At 36.9% G+C, this 14,635-nt stretch overlaps 1 protein-coding gene across 5 annotated transcripts in view; it reads left to right on the top strand.

Annotated features, from left to right (window-relative positions):
- Positions 1-14,635, top strand: part of PARPBP (PARP1 binding protein) — a 130,292-nt gene that overhangs the window by 438 nt on the left and 115,219 nt on the right. For all 5 annotated transcript variants that reach the window (XM_071818083.1, XM_071818077.1, XM_065839093.2 and 2 more), the window contains exons 2-6: positions 1,036-1,188; positions 6,536-6,766; positions 7,819-7,926; positions 9,332-9,502; positions 11,864-12,018. In XM_071818083.1, the coding sequence (XP_071674184.1) occupies positions 1,039-1,188; positions 6,536-6,766; positions 7,819-7,926; positions 9,332-9,502; positions 11,864-12,018 (815 nt within the window). In that variant the 5' untranslated portion in view covers positions 1,036-1,038. The remainder of the gene's footprint in view (positions 1-1,035; positions 1,189-6,535; positions 6,767-7,818; positions 7,927-9,331; positions 9,503-11,863; positions 12,019-14,635) is intronic.

Below are 14,635 nucleotides of genomic sequence, written 5' to 3'. Positions count from 1 at the left end.
CGGGGGAGACACAGAAACTCCTCCGGAGAGATTTTTGGCTGCCCCACGCTGACTTGCAGCTGCCCCACCTGTTTCATCCTCTATGGCCCTCGTGTTTAGTTCATGTCAACGTAAAATAAAGTAGGTTGTCCCCTTCAAACGTTTTGGGGAGTAAGTAACTGCAGTCACTGTTACAGTCTTGCTTGTTACCTGGTGTCTCCTCTTTTCCCTTCATCTCTACCATGCTTCATCATTTTTTCCAGTCACACCAATTACCAAACAAAAACAAAATAGCTGTGGATTGTACCTTAGCTAAGTTAAATAAGGAGAAAGGTTTGGTTTGTATTCTGAAAGTAAATAACACAGGTATTGTTCCTGTACGGTATGCCCTGTTAGTGAACAGTGTTTCAGGAAAGAACAGGTTTAAAAAATGGCAAATTTTTTTAAGGAGTCTTATGTACCTGTGTCTTGACAAATGCAAGAAGGTAAAAAACACTGGAGCATGAAGAAATCAAATTCAAAACTGATACTGAAACTCATTGCCAAAGGAAATAGGGAAGATAGTGACTTATGGAATGAAAACAAAACAAACAAACAAACAAACACAAAAAAGATGAAAATACCCTGATCTTTATAGATATGAAGTTCCTTGTTGCCAGGTTTAAAACATTCTGATAGACGCTGGTCCGAATGTATAGTAAATATAGATAGTACAGAAGACACTCTTTGGGGTATTCAGACTGGCTGTTCTCAGAGACAAAAGACTGTGAGATTTGTGATAACACTTAATCTTTTATGTTGGCATAATGTAAGGGCATTGCGAGGACGTGTCATATGTAAGCACTTTTAGCCCCTTTTCTTCATAGTGGTTGTGTCACAGTGAGGTGAGTCACAACAGACTTTCAGTTTAGTGGGAAGAGTTTATTCTGGGAACTTGATCTGCAAGAAGATACAAGAGAATTTGTACAGTTTATAGGAAGGTAAAGATGTGTGTAGGACTCTTGCTTAGTTATATTCACTTCTGTTTCTCTTAATTATTTCTGTTTTCTACTCTAGACAATGATTGATTTTCAGCAAAAAATTCTAAACTTGATCAAGTGTTTCAGAAGACAGTGGCCTTTATTTTCAAACTCTGACAGGACTACTGTATGTGGAGCAGACTGCATGTTAATGGCGTTACAACTGTCAATGGCTGAAGTCAATAAACAGGTTAGCATTCTTTCAATATGTGCTTTGTCTTTAGAACATCTCACACTTGGTTCACTTACTGGACTTTTTGCTTAAGCATCTCCTTGAAATGGCAGTTTTGTCACTTTGTTGTGCTTTTAACTGAGGGTCAGATCCAGCAAGGCACTAAAATATATATCTAAATGTTAAACATAAAACCAGTCAATTCATCCCCACTGTAATAAACATTGTAGTAGAAATATTAGCATCCCAAGATTCTACATTTGTACTTCACGGAATGTGACATATTCCAGCCAGGATCCCAGTGTCCCACATGGGAAAAACTAGAAAATGCTTGTGCATCAAAGTGAACTCTCAGAGAACTGATAAAGGACAATAATGCAAAACTGCCTGTGGAGGCAATTGCCGGTTGTCATGTTTGTTGTGATTCTCAAGGGAGAACTACAAACATTTTTCCAAAGCCAACTCTGGGAAGTGAAATTTGTTATTCTTGTTGGATGCCAAAAATTACAGACATGATAAAGATGATATTTTTATGGTTCATTACTGCATCTCTCCTAACAGCTCACTATAAGGAGGAGCTGTTTTCTTCTGCTAGAGATAACTAATTTATTCCACTTTCTCCTTTTCTCTTCCAGCAAAGATTAATTCCAAGTATCTTTTTTTTTTTTTTTTTTTTTTTTACAGAGATGATCTAATAAAAATTAAAGCAATTATTTTAAACTCATTTGATTTTGAAATAACCTGGTTTTACTTCAAATCTGAAGAAAGACCAAATGCTCAAAACCTAATTTGTTTTTATATTATTATACTAGTTGGTCTAAGAAGATAAATTGCCAGTAGTTATAAACCTTGTCTTGCTTATGTGGATTGAAACTATTTTAGCATTTTCATGTGCTGCCTCTGAAGTTCAGTTTCTTCACTTGCATGTCTATTTTGATGTTTATAGTATTAGAGTAAAATATTGCTTCTAGCTAGGATGCAGAGTATTACAGCTGTAGGCATGACCATTGTTAGGTCTCCAATTTAAGTGCAGTAATTTTGTATTGTTAACATAATACCTGTAGAATATAAGTCTGTTATGATAAAGTAAATTACTGCAAGAAAAATAACTGTATTAACAGGCTATGACTGGCTGGGCAGGGGAAAAAAAAAACAACAAAACAACCCAACAACAAAGCAAAAACCAAAAAACAACCAAACAACAACAAAAAACCAACTCAAAACACTCAACAACAATAACAAACTTAACACAAACAGCAAAAACTCTTCTCTTTCTTTTGGAGCCTGGACAATTTTAATGGATTAGGTGTATTAGCTGTTATCTACAAAGATGACAAGGGGACTTCAACATCTTTCTTACAAGGAAAGGCTGAGAGATCTGGGACTGTTTGGCCTGGAGAAGGCTGAAAGGGGATGTTACCCATGCTTGTAAATATTTTAAGGGGTTGTGTCAGGAGGATGGGGCCAGAATCTTTTCAGTGGTGCCCAGCAGCAGGCTAAGAGGGAATGGGCACAAACTGAAACATGGGAAATTCCATCTGAATGTGGAGAAACTTCTTTACTTTGATGGTGCCAGAGCACTGGAACAGGCTGCCTAGAGAGGTTGTGGAGTCTCCTTCTCTGGATATACTCAAAACTTGCCTGGATGTGTTCCTGTGTAGTGTGTTCTAGGTGAACCTGCTTTAGCAGGTGGGTTGGACTGGATGATCTCCAGAGGTCCTTTCCAACCGCAACCACATTGTGATTCTGTGATTTGTATATGCAGTAGAAATGAAAAATAACAAAGCTTTTTGGAGAACTCCAGAAAAGTTTAAAGGTCTCATAACTGATTAGAATTAGATTTCACCAAGAATAAGAGCAGCAAACAGTGTGATAAACATTGATCAAATAGCGGGGACAAAAGGAATGACAACAAGAAAAATTCCATGCTTTGAATTCCTCTGAAAATACTTTGTGTTGTAGCATAATTGTAGCTATATGGCATAAAGACAAGTGGCATATGTTCTGTGGTGAAAGTTAATACTTTTTACATAGATGGAGTAGCATATACCTAAAATCTAGGAAAACTTCCAAGAAGAAGAACCTTTCTTAAGGTTTGAAATACAGTATTTCTATTATAATATTCTAATAGAAATAACAATTTTCAAGTTCAGTTGAGGGTAGTTGCTGTAGGCTGACTCTGCACTTGTGGATGAGGTGGGGTAGAAGATTGGTTATTAGGATACGTAATCACTTGTCATTTTCAGGCCATGGCTGTTTTAGCTGGTAGTGGGGGGAAACTGAGACATTATGTAAAACAACTGTTTTTCCTGAGTCTGTGAATTTAAATTCTCAGGTTTGTTGTAAATGTTTTGTAAATCTCTCTTCTAGCACTGGAACTGTGAGACTGGAGGAAAAAGAGCTTCATTTTTGATTTTATAAATATATTTTTCCCTTTAAAATTTGTGCTTGTCTCTTTCCGATTCTGGATGAAATCAATTTTAGTGTGTGGTTTAGTTCTACTCTGCACTACCATGAGTTACCCAGGACCGTGTCCAGATGGCTTTCAAATGTTTCCAAGAATGAAGGTGCCACAACCTCCCTGAGCAACCTGGGCCAGTGCTGAGTCACCCTCACAGTAAAAAAGTGTTGCCGGAGTCCCTGGCTTGAACAGTGCCAGTTCTCTCAGCCTTTCCTCATGAGATGTTCCTGTCTCTTATTCATCTTTGTGGATGATTCACTGGACTTGGTTGGACTTTCTCCAGTGTGTCTCTCGTACAGAGGAGCCCAGAACTGGCCACAGTACTCAGATGTGGTCTCACCAGTGCTGAGGAGTCTTCTATACAAGGGACAGCCTCTTTTTTAGAACAAAGGTTGAAGTTTTGCAGAAAAAAGATTGAAGTAGTGAATATTTAATTGGATTTTTTTTTAAAAAGTAAATGATACATCCCTACCATGTATAACCAAATCATAAGTAGTTAAATTATTCTTTCTTATATTTTTGTGTTGTTTAACAGGTGGAGTTGTTTTGGCTGTTAAAATTCTTGCACTGAAATCTTGAGGCATCTTCCCTAGCTTATCAGTAGACTTTCTGTTCTTCTCCTTCCCACCACCTTCTCTATACTATTAAATCTTTCTCTTTTGAGGAGTGGAAGGAGAAAAAAGAATGTGGGATGTGTTGGGTTTTTTAAGTTTCTTTTTTTTTTTTAAACCATGAGCATGCTAAATGTTCTCTCTCATTTTTGTTATTACTATAGTTGAGAGTGTCGACTTTAGAAAGTAGCAGTTTGTTGCTTGGATGAGTGCAATTTTTTCTTTGTCCATTTCAGAATCCTGTTTTTGCAACGAATAACTTTGCTACTGACCCATACGTACTGTAGCTCTCCAGTCCTACTTAAACGGAGCATACTTCTGCTCTTTGACCCTAGTACTTTTCTGGCTTGACACACGCACCCCCCTGCAGTTCCTCTTCCCCACCACCCATTTCTCTAAGCTTGGGGTATTGGCCTGTAAGTTCACTGACTTTGCTTCTGGCAGATTGCAATATAACAACCATCAGATGCTTATGTCTACATACTTGTGTTTACATGAACCAGTTTCTAAACCTGTGCATAGCACTATCAGCATTCATTGGAATGGGAAACTTATTAAAAATGCTGCTTTATCCTACTTTAATATGCTTTATGTACCACTCTTTGGGAACTTATCTCTGGTACAAGAGCATATGCAAGCAACGAAGACTCAGTAGGACCAGAGGTGACAAGATTGTGAATCACAAAACTTGAGGGCAATGCCAGACAACAATATGCAGTTTAGGACTATGCCTGAAAACAACAGAAGTGGAGACAACAACAGTGTGGGGGTTAAGCACAGTAGTCTTGAGCACATATTTTAAAAATGGTCAGTGACAATTTGTTTGGGGAAGGCAGGAGAAAAGATGCAGTTGCTGTTCTGTCACTATCAAAATAGAAGCTGCTTTGCTATGCAGTTAACCCTAGAAAGCTTACAATACCTACAAATACTAAAAAAATTGTCTCTTCAGACATAAAATGTGGCTACTGGATTTCAGACATTCTAAAATAGAGAGCCCCAGGACACAACATACTGTGCTACTGAGAAGTGAAGACACTTTATAATACTTCATGGTTTCTATGCTTATGAACCAATAATTGCAATATCTATCATGGAATGAAAGTATGTAAGCTTTTGAACTTCCTTAAGCTATTAGCCCGTTGGCATATGCTTACTGCAAAACACCACATTGTTTGTTTTAATTAATTTTAAAACCAGAGACTCTTGACAGATTGACTCTATAAGTTACAGAATACACTACCACAGTGAGCACCTGATCGTGAAGGTAAATATCTGGAGTGCAATTTTGTTTGGATTTAAAATATTTTTGCAGCGCTAATATGAACTTTGCTAATTTCTGCAGATCCTTGGTCTGGTGAGGAAGGGGTTTGATTTATGAAGTACCATACTGAAGTTGTATTTTTTTGTAGTCCTGGAGGACTTTGTTTCAAAATCAAGTGAAAAAGCTTTTTTTTTTTTTTTTTCCTGCGACCTACTGCTTTTTGATCTGTGTAAATTGGGTTATACAGTGATTACATATTTAATTTTTTGAGGGGCTGAAATGAAAAACAAGTGCCTTCCAGAAAACATATATGCCATTTCAATATTCTGGTGATCTGTGGGATAGCATGCAATTTCACAGTGCTGGGTTATTGTAACCTACGCACAAATTAGAAGGCAAAAAAATGGCTCTGACAGTAATATGCATGAATGCTCTTTCATTTTCACTCTTAGTTCTTTGTCTAGGCAATATCAAAACAATTGACTTTCAGGACTTTGGAATCACATATTTATCAGGCCTGTTGAGAAAGTTGTGCTAAGTATACTAGAACCCTAAGGAGGGATCTTTTGGACTGAAACAATTTAAATTATTAGAGACAGGAAAAAGAGCTCCTTTTTTGGGATGTGGCATATGTCTTCCCATGTTACTGCCTGAAGCAAGGTAATAGAGCTAAAATCACTGCCTTTGTGATGTACATGCCTGCCATGCTGAAAACTATTTCTGCAAGTATATAACTTTATGTAAGCAGTAGTGCTGCAAAAGTCAACATGTATTTTCTTAATGAGTGAAGTTCAATATACATACCTAATATTTTGAAGACTAGGATCAAACACTGTAGGTAACAAAACTGAACTGAAAAGCCAAACCACTGGAAGAACTTCAACCATAATCAAGACTTAGTTTATTATAAACTTAAATTTTTAAATTATAGTAGTTTGTTTTGGTTTTTTTTTAACACATGCAGCTTGTTTTAAAGTAATTTTTAAAGCTATGCTCAATACAAAACATAATATTTTTGCTGTTTTCTGTTAGCACCATGGAGATTTCACAGTTTCGCTTAGTGATGTATTGGCAACTTGGAAATATTTATTACATGACAAACTGGGATTATCATATGAAAACATGAAAGAACCTGAGAATTATGGTGACCTAAAAAAGGCCTATGATGCCTTCTTAGCAAGAAGCAATATGTTAGATCTAATAGACATATGTCAGAAGTGCTCTGGTCTTGGACTTATATCGGAAGATGAAAGCATAGCCCCGGTAAGTATTTTATTTATTTGATCTCTGATATTGCTTTGACATATTTTTGGTTTTAGTTAAGGATTTATGACACATCTAAATATACACAGGAGCTCTGAATTATTCACAAACTGCTTTGCTTTTCCATTGGGGAACTAGATAAGTTTAAATTAGTAAATAATTTAAAGAGGTCTTAACTCAAAAATTACTTCTTTCTGTTGTTTTGCTGTCTGGGCGGGTCCCACAGTTCTTCAATGAGAATATCACTCTTTGCCAGAAATGGAACTGAAAAATGAACTGTAGAGATTTGATAAGGCAGAACAAAGCTTAGTGTTTAACATGTGTCATGGAGTTTTGGTTGTATGTTGATATGCAGTCAAAATATTTTTAATGATTATCATTAAAAGCAAAACCATCCCTATCCTACATGTAGTTCCATGTTAGATTTTTTCAGAAACTGGAAGAGGTTCCAGTTCAGCTATTCAGTTAACAATCATTGAACTGAGGTACATTGTGAGCATGCCATTAATTACTAGTTACAACATGATTAAAACTGTTTAGCTTCCAGCCCTAGTAAAAATGAGAAGCTTTTACCTCAAAAAGTGGTGAAATATTGGAACAGGTTACCCAGAGAGGGTGTGGAATCTCTTCTTTGGAGATATTAAAAACTTGGCTCAGCATATCACTGAGCAACGTGGTCAAACTGGCCCTGTTTCAAGCATGGGTTTGTACTAGATGATCTCTATACGTCCCTTTTAATCTAAATGAGCTTTTCCTAAACATAGTATAACATATGAAATGTTCTCCAAAACATAAGCAGCTGCTTTTAGTGCAAGTGTATTATATAATTGTTTTTAAATACATTTGCTAAGTTAACTTGAATCTTACACCCCACTTCTCTACTAAACAGTTGTAGTTTTAAAGACTAAAATGTAAAGTAGGTTGTTATGGCTACTCTGAGTTCAAAACCTTAGCAAACTGGTAGAGACATAGTTTCACCAGGTTTTAATAGTACTTTTGCTTTTCAGTCCTTTTCATATTTAAGTGTATTCTATCTAATTTTTTTATTAAAGGTTCAGCTGTTAGAATTTATTTCTGGCATAATGAATGTACAAGAAAATAATGGCTCTGTTCTTTCTACTCCTACATCGGTCAACAGACAGGGCCAGGAGAATGTGAAGGTAAAAATTATTTCTGTCTCTTTTGTAATGTTCTGGGTATATTGAAAACTTAACGTGAAATGCATGGTTCCTTTGTCCGATTTTTGGTATTCAAATGTTACTGGTTTAAAAAAAAAAACCAGAAGATGTGTATTCCAACTCTGTATCGCTTGAGTATATTGTAGGTGTGTGTAAGGGGCTAAGTGCAGAAACTTGTTCTGGAAGGCACTCTTTTTATGGCAGGCACTTGATGTAAACTTAATCTGCCTTGAAACACCAGGGAATAAATTTTTCTACAAGTACACTATCACTCAAACATTGTCTTGACTAAGAGTTAAAAACAATTTGCCCAATGCTGCAGAGTGAAGTGGTAGGTGAAGTAAACTTCTTCGGTTTCATTTTGTTAGCTTGTACTCCCTTACATATGGAAAAGATCTGAATAGCCACTTTAGTGGTAGCTGTAGCAAAGTAAACAAGGTTTGTTCCAGTAGAGAACTTGAGGACTTTCTGGGAATACTGGATTCTTTCATTTTACTCTTTCAGTCCCCAAAACAAGAATCTCAGAATACTATATAACAATGCTTGAAATGCTGGAGCTTTAGTCATCTCCAGACTTGCTTTTCTCATGATAAGTGGCAATTTCAATTCAATGTTGGGGTACAAATCAGAGTATTTCTGAAGAAGAAAAGTATATTCTGAACTAAGGTTCTACCCTAGACAGCACTTCTATCACTCACATGATCGCTGTCTTGCCACTATGACCTGTGTAGCAAAAGTATGCCTTGCTCTTTTTTCCTTCTCTTGAATCTGTCTTTTCAGACTGTCATACATACATGCTTGTTTTCTGTGTTTTTTTTTGTTTTTTTGCTGCCTACTTTTATGTTCTGTACATCCCATCGCATAAGATGAAATTCCATAGCAAATATAGGTTTTCTCATTACCTTTCCTTTCATTAATGCCCTTTGTTTTGATCTTTGTTTGTTTGGTTTTTCTTGTGACAAAGCTGTAAATTATTCAGTTCAGGGATTGTTCTTACAGGGTCCAGAACAGTGCTGCAATATAAGCAATTGTAATGTATCGTGAGGGTTGAGTTGGGTCACAATTTGTGCCTAAAGTCAATCAGTGGTATTTCTATGATTGAAATCCCCTGGGAGCCAAGGCATTATTGAATCTGGCATGGAGATAGTGAGTTGTTTAAAATCTTAGCCTATTTGAAGTTAATGACAAATCCTTATGTGATTTAATGATGCTAGTCTTTTGCCTTTGATAGAAAAATATGTGTGAAGAGGTTTCTAAGTACAAATTGATAGCTAGTTTTAATAGCTAGAGATCCAAAAATCATATCAGTACAGGTTTAGTTAGCATTGTCAAAACCAAAGGAACATAATTTAGTAGCAGGATGACCAGTTTGTGTTTTCTTATACAGGTGACAATCCTGGCAAAGAAGTGTGTATGTTCGTATTTAAGCCTGTTGGTGAATTCTAAGGATGATCTGGCATTGGCTCATGTTCTAAATGTTCCTGACAGAGGACTTGGTAGAGAAGCCTTCACTACCCTAAAACATGTCTCACAGAAGAGAAAAATGTCCATTTTCCTGGTATGTGTGTCAGTTGAAACTCACTGTAGATCAGAAACAATGAAATAGATCTATAAACATAAAATGTTGCTTTAATCTCATATGCAAGACTGACATTTGCAAGTCACGTCAAATAACCACCATAAACATGATTTCTAAGTTAAATTCACAACGGAGGTTTTATGTGAAGAAATGGGTACTTGTTTGGTCATGAGATCTAAAGACACGTGGAAAAATAATTGTGTGTGTGTGCATTTAGAGCTCTAAAAGGTAAAATGGTTAAAGCTGGCATTGAGACTGCTCATCCCAAACAGTGTCTGAAATTCCCAAAAAGTTTACTGTCTTAAACATGGTATAAGATATGCTTTTTATTATGGCTTTTAAAATGTTGTAATCTTGATAAATACTGTGAAATGAGTCAATGAGTATTCATATCAAAGAAAAGATGAGAAAAATGGCATTAGACTTTATGTTGCTACTTACCAAACACCTCTAAAAGCGATGAGGTTGGGTTAAATAAATTTCACAAAGCAGTATTAACATTAACAAAACCAAGCCTGTAGCAATCCATTACAGTGTTCCAAAGTGCTGTAAGTAAGTATTTTGTTTAAATAGTAAACCAGCATTTTTCAGTGCATTTGTTAAACTTGAGACATCTGGAACCCAAACTGTACGAATTGCTTTTCTTAGAGCAACCTGGTAACAAAACCCTGCCTTTGACATGTGCACTAAAACAGAGGCCAAAATTCAAAATGAGAGTTTTGAAGGGGCTTTGGTTTTATTTTTTTCTCAGTTTTGACTTGGAATTTGGGGAAGTTAATGCTTTCCAGTGATTTGCAGCTTCATTGGTCTTGAAATACTCTTCAGGATGTGACTGATACGGGACATTCCTGCTCATTCCATATTCTCAAAGGCACAGAGCTAGAAAAAACCTTAAGACAGTATAGTCTTTCCTTAATACCCTTATGTAGGAATATAAAAAGCTATGGCATCAATATGCAGTGCTCCCATAGGCTTGCTGCTGAAGAATCTAGTTTGGTATGTGAGGTGCATGTGTAGTTACATTAGTCAGCACAGAGTCATCTCAAAAATAGTTGAGTAGGATTTCTTTCTCCAAAGGATCGCTGTAGTCTCTCATTCAAAATAATCAAATTTTGCATGTGTGGTGGCCTCAGTGCAGACAACAGCAGACCAAGGAAAAACAATATAGGTATGTAACAATCACTGAAGCAGCTGCATTCTCAGGTTTTTATGGTTGAATAAATATGGAAAATTTGTGAAATCTCGGTTCCTGGATTAATTTTTTTAGCTCCTAATGCTCTGTTAGTGTTGTGTATATATATAAGAAAATGTGTGTCTGGACTGGATTTATTACCTCTTCCTCACAGTTGCCAGAGGGGAAACTTCTCTACCATGTAAAGAAGTCCTCTTTTCTGGCATTTGTATCTTGTAGAAGTCCTGCAAAGCCAGAATATTTTCCATTGGGAAGGCAAGGTCATATCAATTGTACTTGATCCACAGGAAATATTTAGCACAAAGGCAGGAATACTTTATTTGCTAAAGGCAGGTTTACTTTTTTTGCTAGAGTAATTCCAGTTTTACTCTTTCCAACCCTAAGCTTTTATGATTTAGTTGTGTAGCCTGAAATTAAAATGTATGTGTAGAATTGAACTTGCTGCACCTGTGTCAAGTGTGTTCGATTGTTATCTTTTCTTTGACCTTTCTGGAGAAGTCCTAAGCAGTTTATTCTGACTGTTGCCTTAAAATTCGAGGGGTTATCCTTTAAGGTGTACTGCTTTTGGGACATCTCTTGTTTTCAGTGTCTTTATAACACCTAAAATACACAAAAACTTTCAGAATTGAGTACCTGTGGTGATAGAAGCCTTAACTGCTGTAGTTTTTCAGAAGTTTTAAGTATACATTATTTTTCACCTCTGAAAATAAATGTACTACTGAAGTTAACTTTTATGTGCTTTTGTTAAATTTGCTCCTGGGTCATAGAAAGCCCTCTGAATATAAGAGCAGTTTTTTTGAGGTAAACGTAAGCATTTAAACAACAGCAGCAGCAACAACAAAATCTATATGCTGTGTTAATAGATGTTTTTTATAAGCTGTTAAAAGGCCAATGTGAATATCAAACTGGCTGGGTCATTTTTGCTTTGGCTTTTTTTTTTTTAATACTGCTGCACTATTTTAGTATAGATATTGTGAATATCTGTGGTGAGACGTACAAAGCTTGCTATTGAGAGGCATTTTAGTGATTTCAGTTACATTATTTTTGCTTTCAACCATGGTTTTGCAAATCTATAGGAGAGGCTCTCTTCAACATGTGCATTTCATGTATCTCTACAGTTTCATATTTCTGAATATTTCTCCTAATAGATGGCAACATCTTTTATCCGAACCGTAGAACTTGGAGGAAGAGGCTGTTCATCTTCATTATTTGATCCTTTAAAAGCCCATGTAAAAGGACTTTCAAACTTTGTTAATTTTATTGACAAGCTGCAAGAAATTGTTGGTGAAATCTTAAATCCAAGGTAATAGAATTTCTGTTATATTTCTACCTTATTACACACCTTTTTTTTTTCCTTTGTGCATGTGTGTTGCATGGGGGAATGAAAGAAAAAATAATAATGTAAATGTTTACTCTGAAATATTAAATAAGTACGACTTAAACTTTATGAGAAAATATAAATATTTGAAAAGCAATTGGGGTAAGATTATAGATTTTTTTTTTTGAGCTTATTCTTTGTATTAAATTTTTACCAAACAACTGAACAACCTACCTGCAGTATTGCTGTTACTCTGATGTAGAGATTAGCGAAGCTGCAAAAACTAGGTCTCAGAATTTGCTATGCCACAAGAAAAATGCAGTATTTTGGTTGTTTACTTGATGATTACAAGTCTGTTATTTCAGTCTGATCTTTTTAGAATGGAGATCTTATGAAACTTGAACTTGGATAAAATAAAAAGTAGCCAAATAAATGCTGGGTCATTGTGGAGCACATGTTGGAAAGAGGCTTTCTTTATCTGCCTGAGTCAAGTTCCTTTGCATTGGAGACCTTGAAACCGATTTGAAGATATTGGACATTGATGCGATATACTTAAGAGTATTTTGAACATCATAGGAGAGATGGTGCAACTGAATATCTGCTAACCTATAGAGAATAAGAAAAATGTATTTCTCATCACCAAGTCATTCAGCTAAGAATAGATGAGATGAGGGAAGGTAAAGCTGTAAACAGAGTGGTAATTTGATGATGCTACGATGATTTGATTCAAGTATGGCACAAAGTGTAAGCAGACCTGATAGCAGGAGAAATGGAAAGATATAAGGAACTTTGGTAGTTTCAAACTTATTCACTGAGCAGAATGAACATTCTTACATTCTAACAAATCTCTGAAATTTTTAAATAGTTCAAGTTTGCCTTTCCTCATTTTTCAGATGTCTAAAATTAGAAGAAATTGCTGATCTTTCAAGAATCAGTAGCATGAAAATTCCTTAAAGTTTGAGGATGCTGTAAAACCAGACAACAATGCTTCGTACATCTGGAAACAACTTATTCTGTTTCTGGAATGACTTTTTTTCAAGTTTGTAAATATGTGTGTGACTTAAAATTGAATGATGGAAAGGCATTTGTGTTATTTGTTACTGCACTTGTTGGGTCATATAGATATGTGTGTGTATATATACATATGTATATTTAAAAGTCCCCACAGATTTTGTAGAGTAGCGAAGTTGGTAGATGAGCAGTAAAATTTCTTCTTTAATTGGGCCTTGACTTTGCTGTGCGCACTGACCACTAGGTGACACTATTGCACAGCTCACATTAGTAGCTGTTTAAAGTTAGCTGTACTGTTCCATTCAACACACTTGAGCGAGTGTGATGGTTAAGAGTGGGTCTTCATTTCAGGTCCATGAGCAGTTTCTACAGTCAGTTGTAGAAATCATACTGCTTGACTTGATCATGCACTTGGACATTATGAAAGGGAGATCCTGGTTGATTAACCTGCTTCCTTCTATAATAAGGTGACCTTATTAGTGGATGAGGGAAAGGCTGTGGACATTGTCTACCTAGACTTCAGTAAAGTCTTTGCTGTTCCCCACAGTATTCTCTTGGAGAAACTGCCTGCTTGTGTCTTGGGCATGTGTACGCTTTGCTGATTAAAAACCTGACTGGATGGCTGGGCTCAAAGAATTCTACTGAATGGACTCAAATCCAGTTTGCAGCTGGACACAAGTAGTGTTCCAGAGGGCTTGATATTTGGGCCGGTTCTGTTTAACATCTTTATCAGTTCTCTGGATGAAGGGATTGATTGCACCCTCAGTAAGTTTGCAGATGACACCAAATTGGGTGGGAGTGTTGATCTGTTGGAGGTTAGGAAGGCCATACAGAGGGATCTGGACCAACTAGATTGATGGGCTGAAGACCACTTGTATGAGGTTCAACAAGATCAAGTGCTTGATCCTGCACTTGCTTCACAACAACTCCAGACAATGATACAAGCTTGGGGAAGAGTGACTGCAAAGCTGCCCAGCGGAAAAGGACCTGAGAGTGTTTGGCAGCCAGCTGAACATGAGCCAGCAGTGTGCCCAGGTGGCCAAGAAGGCCAAGAGCATCCTTGTATCAGGAATAGTGTGGCCAGCAGGACTAAAGGAGTGATCGTTCCACTGTACTCAGTACTGGTGAGGCTGCACCTCAAATCCTGTGTTCAGTTTTAGGCCCCTCACTACAAGAAAGACATTGAGGTGCTGAAGAGAGTTCAGAGGAGGGCAACAAAGGTGGCAAGGGGTCTGGAGCACAAGGCTGAGGAGTGGTTGAGGGAGCTGGGACTGTTTAGCCTGGAGAAAAGGAGGCTGAGGGGAGACCTTATCGCTGTCCACAACTGCCTGAAAGGAGGTTGTAGCATGGAGGGTGTTTGTCTCTTCTCCCAAGTAGCAAGTGATAGGATGAGATGAAATGGCCTCAAGTTGCACCATGGGAGGTTTAGATTGGATGTTAGGAAAAAAATTCTTCACAGAAAGGGTTGTCAGGCACTGGAACAGGCTGCCCAGAGGAAGGCGTTGAGCCACCATCCCTGGAGGTGTTTAAAAGATGCATAGATAAGGTTCTTAAAGACATGGTTTAAAGGTGAACTTGGCAGTGTTAGGTT

Source organism: Patagioenas fasciata, chromosome 1 (assembly GCF_037038585.1).
Source record: "Patagioenas fasciata isolate bPatFas1 chromosome 1, bPatFas1.hap1, whole genome shotgun sequence".
In the NCBI taxonomy this organism is placed as follows: Eukaryota; Metazoa; Chordata; class Aves; order Columbiformes; family Columbidae; genus Patagioenas; species Patagioenas fasciata.
The sequence above is the reverse complement of the archived record's forward strand: the minus strand, read 5'-3'. Positions and strand labels throughout refer to the sequence as shown.